The sequence below is a fragment of the Gekko japonicus genome, unplaced genomic scaffold, assembly GCF_001447785.1.
Source record: "Gekko japonicus isolate JY-2015 unplaced genomic scaffold, Gekko_japonicus_V1.1 scaffold2279, whole genome shotgun sequence".
In the NCBI taxonomy this organism is placed as follows: domain Eukaryota; kingdom Metazoa; phylum Chordata; class Lepidosauria; order Squamata; family Gekkonidae; genus Gekko; species Gekko japonicus.
In genome coordinates, this window is record NW_015165313.1 from 115,269 (window position 1) to 121,220 (window position 5,952).

General features: G+C 52.9%; 1 protein-coding gene across 1 annotated transcript in view; it reads left to right on the plus strand.

The window, feature by feature from the left end:
• The first annotated feature begins 4,188 nt into the window (after window positions 1-4,188).
• Window positions 4,189-5,952, plus strand: part of LOC107109781 (zinc finger protein 3-like) — a 22,422-nt gene continuing 20,658 nt past the window's right edge. The window contains exons 1-2 of the mRNA XM_015410486.1: window positions 4,189-4,497; window positions 4,883-5,009. Coding sequence (XP_015265972.1) covers window positions 4,189-4,497; window positions 4,883-5,009 — 436 coding nt within the window. The remainder of the gene's footprint in view (window positions 4,498-4,882; window positions 5,010-5,952) is intronic.

Below are 5,952 nucleotides of genomic sequence, written 5' to 3' on the forward strand. Positions count from 1 at the left end.
CTGGCGGGAGCTCCAGTTCCGAGGTGGAGAAAGTGAGGAGCGTGGGGGGGGGGGGAAACCTTTGCACTGAGAGAAAGTCCGCTTCAAGCCCCACAGTTGAGTTGTTAACGGAAACAAACGGCAGGGACTGGGCTGGGAACAGGCTTTGGATGAGTGGCGGAGGATCTGCTGAGCAGGACCAATCCCTGTCATGTCCAGTCGCAACACTTAGACGGCAGATGAGGTGACGTGACAGATCCCTGAGAGCCGCTGCCTGTCAGAGAAGATGATCTAGACCTTGATAGCCTGAGGAGAAAGGGGCCGCATTGAGGGAAGTGCTGTGGCTCAGCGAGAGAGCATCTGCTTTGCCTATACTGCAGGTCCCTGGTTTGATTCCCCACCTCTCCAGTTAAAAAGGTCAGGTAATAGGTGATGCAAAAGACCTCTGTCTGGAGATCCACTGGCAGTTAGAGTGGACAAGGCAGAAGCTCCCAGGTTCACGCCCCAGCATTTCCAGTTGAAAGGATGAGGCTGACCCAGACTCCTGGGAAAGGGGGCACGAAGCAGGGAACTAGCAAACAAATGGAATAGGAAGTCACAAGAAACACCCTCCTTTCTCTTACCAAAAGGCAGTGGAAAGATGCTGTTGATTCCCTGTCCTTTAGGAGGTGTGAAAACGGCTGCTTTGCCTCCATTCCAGGTAGGGGAGATGAGCAGGGGACAGCCTGGGTCCCCCCCCCCTTTCTCAAGGGGGCATTTGTTCCTGCCATTTCTACAAGGTGTCCAGGCAAGAGAGACTCTGAAACCACTTCCTTTACCCATGCCAAGCCATACATCCTATATCATCCCAGGCTTAGAATCATAGAACGTTAGAGTTGGAAGGGACCTTGCAGGTCCTCTAGTCCAACCCCCTGCACTCCGCAGGAGCATAGCCGAAAGACAGCCCTACAACATACCCGAAAGATGGTCGTCCAGCCTCCGCTTGGAAACGTCCAGCGAAGGAGCATCCACCACCTCCCGAGGCAGTCTGTTCCACTGCTCAACCACTCTTACAGTTAGGAAGTTTCTCCTGATATTTAGCCGGTATCGACTCCCTTGTCATTTCCACCCATTCGATCTAGTCTTGCAATCCGGAGCAAGAGAGAATAGATCCGCTCCCTCTTCTGCATGACAGCCCTTCAAATACTTGAAGACTGCAATCATGTCCCCTCTAAGCCTTCTCTTTCCCAGGCTAAACATACCCAACCCTTTCAGCCTTTCCTTGTAAGACTTGGGTTCCAACCCTCTCGCCATCCTGGTTGCCCTCTTCTGGACACGCTCGAGCGCAGAACTCATGAAAAGGCATTTTCATTTAGGGAGGGGGCCTTGGCATAGAGGTCCACATGAAGCTGCCTTAAACGGAATCAGACCACTGGTCCATCAAGGTCAGTATTGCCTACTCAGACTGGCGGCAGCTCTCCAACGTCTCAGGCACAGGTCATTCACATCACCTTCTGCCAGATCTTTTAACCGGAGATACTGGGGACTGAACCTTGGACTTTCTGCATGCCAAACAGATGCTCTGCCAGTGAGCCACAGCTCCTCCTGGCAGAATATTTAGTTAGAACATTTGCATAGCGTGCAGAAAGTTCACAGGTTCGGTCCATGGCATCTCCAGTTTAAAAAGGGCCATGCATTAGGTGATATAAAAGATAGCCACCTGAGAGGCTGCTGGGGAAACCGGCTTCCAGGTGGGACCTGGGGATCCCCTAGAATTACAGCTCATCTCTAGAGTACAGAGGTCAGTTCCCCTGGAGGAAATGGAGGCTTTTGAGGGTGGACTCTGTGGCATCGTACCCCACTGAGGTCCCTGGCCTCCCCAGGCGCCACCCCCAAATTTCCAGGAGTTTCCCAGCCTGGACCTGGCAACCCTACCCCCCATCCCCCGCCGTTCGCCATGGGGCACCTGGCAACCCTAGATGCTGTCACTCAGAGTAGACAAGACTCACCTTGACAGATCATTGGTCTGGCCCAGAATAAAGCAGCTTCATGTGTTCGTGAGAGCTCTCTCCCCTGCCCCATTTTACCCTCGAAAGGGGAACTTGTTTCTCATAACAAGTCATAAACCAACACATAAGCTTAGAAAGACAGGATCTCACAAAGTATATTGTTTATTAACAGCCTTTTCTTTATTACTAACTGCAGCTTAACAGGGTAATGATCAATGTTCCCTCTAAGCTGTGGAGTCTTGTGCGCAAAAATTCTACTTGGTGAGCTACTGGCATTAAAGTTGTGAGTGAGCAATTTGGCTGCTGCATACATTACTTTGCTCTGGAGTCCTCCTTCCTGAGCTAAGACAAAAATGCATGAGTCGGAGGCTAAAAAACTGTGGGCTAGCTCACACTAACTCAGCTTAGAGGGAACACTGGTAATGATCTCCTGCTCTTGGGTTTTTAGTTTAGTGTGGGTTACTTTTCTTTCTCCCTAGTTGTAGTCCCTCCTTCCTTCGTTTCTTTGTAGTTGATGTAGTATTATAAAAAATTTAAAAATCCCCTCCGGGGGCCTAGAAAAAAGAAAAGAAAGGGGACCTTGTATAGCTGACCCATCTTGGATTGTCCCGTAACACCCACCTAAGGGCACTTTGCTCCTTCTCTGTGCTAAACCAGGAGATCCCTGTGGCACAGCCGTAATTCAGGACGCTGTTGTTTAGATCAGTTTTGAACTGGCATTTGTAAAATGTAATAGCCGGGGGAGGAATTGAGCAGAGGGGGTTTGACCCTTGGGGGCTTTGAGGGGAGGAAAGAGATGGAAGAAGCAGCTTTTGTGTGCCCAGGGACTCAACTAAAGGTGGGGAGAGTGGGGAGCAGGGAGACAGATAGTTGGTGAGGTGGCTGCATTTCATAACCACCAACCAGATGAAGAGATGCAGCTGCCTTTTGCGGAATCCAGCTGTGGGCCTCTCAGTCAGACATTTTCTCTGACTCGCAGGAGCTCTCCAGGGTCTCTGGCAAAGGTTTTTCACATCACCTGACCTCTTTGTAACTGGCGACGCCAGGGACAGAAACTGTGACCTGTACACAAGGCAGGTGCTCTACCACTGAGCCACGGCCCCTCCTAAACAAAGCTGCCCATCCAGTCCAGCACTCTTCTGTGTCACACAGTGGCCAAAACCCAGGGGCCATCAGGAGGTCGGCCATCGGGGCCAGAACTCCAGAAGACCTCCCACTGTGCACCCCCCCCCCCCAAACCCCCAAAAAAACAAACAACCCTCTCACTGCCCCAGGCAGAGAGTCCCATCTATATCTTGGTTAGGAGCACGGACTCCAATCTGGGAGAACTGGGTTTGATTCCTCACTCCTCCACATGCAGCTGCTGGTGAGACCTTGGGTCAGTCATAGGTTCTTTCAGAGCTGTTCTCTCAAGGCCAGTTCCTAAGAGAGCGCTCTCAGCCCCACCTACCTCACAGGGTGTCTGTTGTGGGGAGGGGAAGGGAAAGGAGATTGCAAGCCGCTCTGAGACTCCTTCGGGTAGTGAAGAACTTAAGAACATAAGAGACGCCAATGTTGGATCAGGCCAAAGGCCCATCCAGTCCAACACTCTGTGTCACACAGTGGCCAAAAATACCAGGTGCCATCAGGAGGTCCACCAGTGGGGCCAGGACATTAGAAGCCCTCCCACTGTTGACCCCCCCCCAGCACCAAGAAGACAGAGCATCCCTTGCCCCAGAGCCCCTATCTATGCCTTGTGGCTAACAGCCACTGATGGACCTCTGCTCCATATGCCTGTCTAATTCCCTTTTGAAGCCGTCCATGCTTGTAGCTGCCACCACTTCCTGTGGCAGGGCGGGGTATAAATCCAGTCTCCTCCTCCTCCTCTTCTTCTGGCTAATTGCCACTCATGGACCTCTGATCTGGCAGAGATCTTTCACATCACCCACTACTTGATCATTTTAGCTGGAAACGCAGAGCCTGGGACCATCTGTATACAAAGCAGATGCTCTACCACTGACGGGTGGCACCCACCCACATGTATGAAGAAGACTTTGGTCTGTAGCTTCCAGGCAGAGCCTTTCCTCCTCTCCCTCGCCCCACCCCTTTCCTTCTGAACATTGCCATTTACTTCTATTTATTCCAGAGAGAAGACCTAGCCTCTAGCAGGGAGCTCACCCTTTGGTCTGTAACTTACTTTCCTGCCTCAAGAATGTAGTGATTGGCTCACAGTGTATTGGCAATGCACAAGTTAACGTCCCTGCCGACTGGGGTAGCCCATTGCCTGAAGAAGAAAAATCAGCAGAAGAGGAAGGCACATCCTTTATGGGTGCCTGTGCTGAAGGAAGGAGTGAAGATGGGAGAGCAGGAGTCAGCTGACCGCCAAGAAAGGAAAGGCTCTGATGCCCGCAGGGTTGGGAACAATCAGGAGTTGTCGAGGGGAAATGTGCAGAAGACGCTGAAGGTTCTAGGAGAAGAGGCCATCAGTCCAGATGTGCAGCGCCAGCTGTTCCGGCAGTCCGGCTACCAGGAGGCGGAGGGGCCCCGGGAGGTCTGCAGCCGACTCCACGCTTTTTGCAGTCGGTGGCTGAATCCAGAAAGGCATACCAAGAAGGAGATGCTGGACCTGGTGGTCCTGGAGCAGTTCCTGGCCGTCCTGCCCCCGGAGATGCAGAGCTGGGTGAGGGAGTGCGGGCCGGAGACCAGTTCCCAGGCGGTGGCCCTGGCAGAAGGCTTCCTCCTCAGCCAGGCAGAGGAGAAGAATCAGGACCAGCAGGTGAGAGAGCTTCACGTAGGTCGTTCCAGGGACATAAGCTTGAAATGAAAAGTGTGCTAAAAATTCAAATGTCTCAAGAACACCCCTAGTGTTTTCCTGCACGATTCTTTTTGTAACCTGCTTCCCCATTCCCTGCCTGGAATCCCCACTTCTGTTTCAGGTACAGGAGAAGTCAACAGAGCTGACCACCAAATTTCCTGAGGCAGAGGAGTCTCCATCGGACACCCGACAGAAAGTGCTGTTTACGGGGATCGAACAGGAGGGTGACCGAGGGGTCACGGCCCTGGGTAAGAATAAATGGAGCATATTTGCGGTCGGTCTCGTTCTTCAGTGGGCCTGAAATCTTCGAGCTGCTTTTGGATTTCCATGTGCGGGGGGAACTGATAACAATGTAAGAAGAGCCCTGCTGGATCAGACCAGTGATCCATCTAGTCCAGCATCCCGTCTCACACAGCGGCCAACGGGTTCCTCCAGAGGGCCAACAACAGGGCATGGAGGCCGAGGCCTTCATAAGAATATAAGAAGAGCCCTGCTGGACCAGACCAGTGGTCCATCTAGTCCAGCATCCTGTATCACACAGTGGCCAACCCGTTCCTCTGGAGGGCCAACAACAGGGCACAGAGGCCGAGGCCTTCGTAAGAACATAAGAAGAGCCCTGCTGGATCAGACCAGTGGCCCATCTAGTCCAGCCTCCTGTCTCACACAGTGGCCAACCAGTTCCTTTGGAGGGCCAACAACAGGGCACAGAGGCCGAGGCCTTCGTAAGAACATAAGAAGAGCCCTGCTGGATCAGACCAGTGGCCCATCTAGTCCAGCCTCCTGTCTCACACAGTGGCCAACCAGTTCCTTTGGAGGGCCAACAACAGGGCACAGAGGCCGAGGCCTTCGTAAGAACATAAGAAGAGCCCTGCTGGATCAGACCAGTGGCCCATCTAGTCCAGCCTCCTGTCTCACACAGTGGCCAACCAGTTCCTCTGGAGGGCCAACAACAGGGCACAGAGGCCAAGGCCTTCATAAGAACATAAGAAGAGCCCTGCTGGATCAGACCAGTGGTCCATCTAGTCCAGCCTCCTGTCTCACACAGTGGCCAACCAGTTCCTCTGGAGGGCCAACAACAGGGCACAGAGGCCGAGGCCTTCGTAAGAACATAAGAAGAGCCCTGCTGGATCAGACCAGTGGCCCATCTAGTCCAGCCTCCTGTCTCACACAGTGGCCAACCAGTTCCTCTGG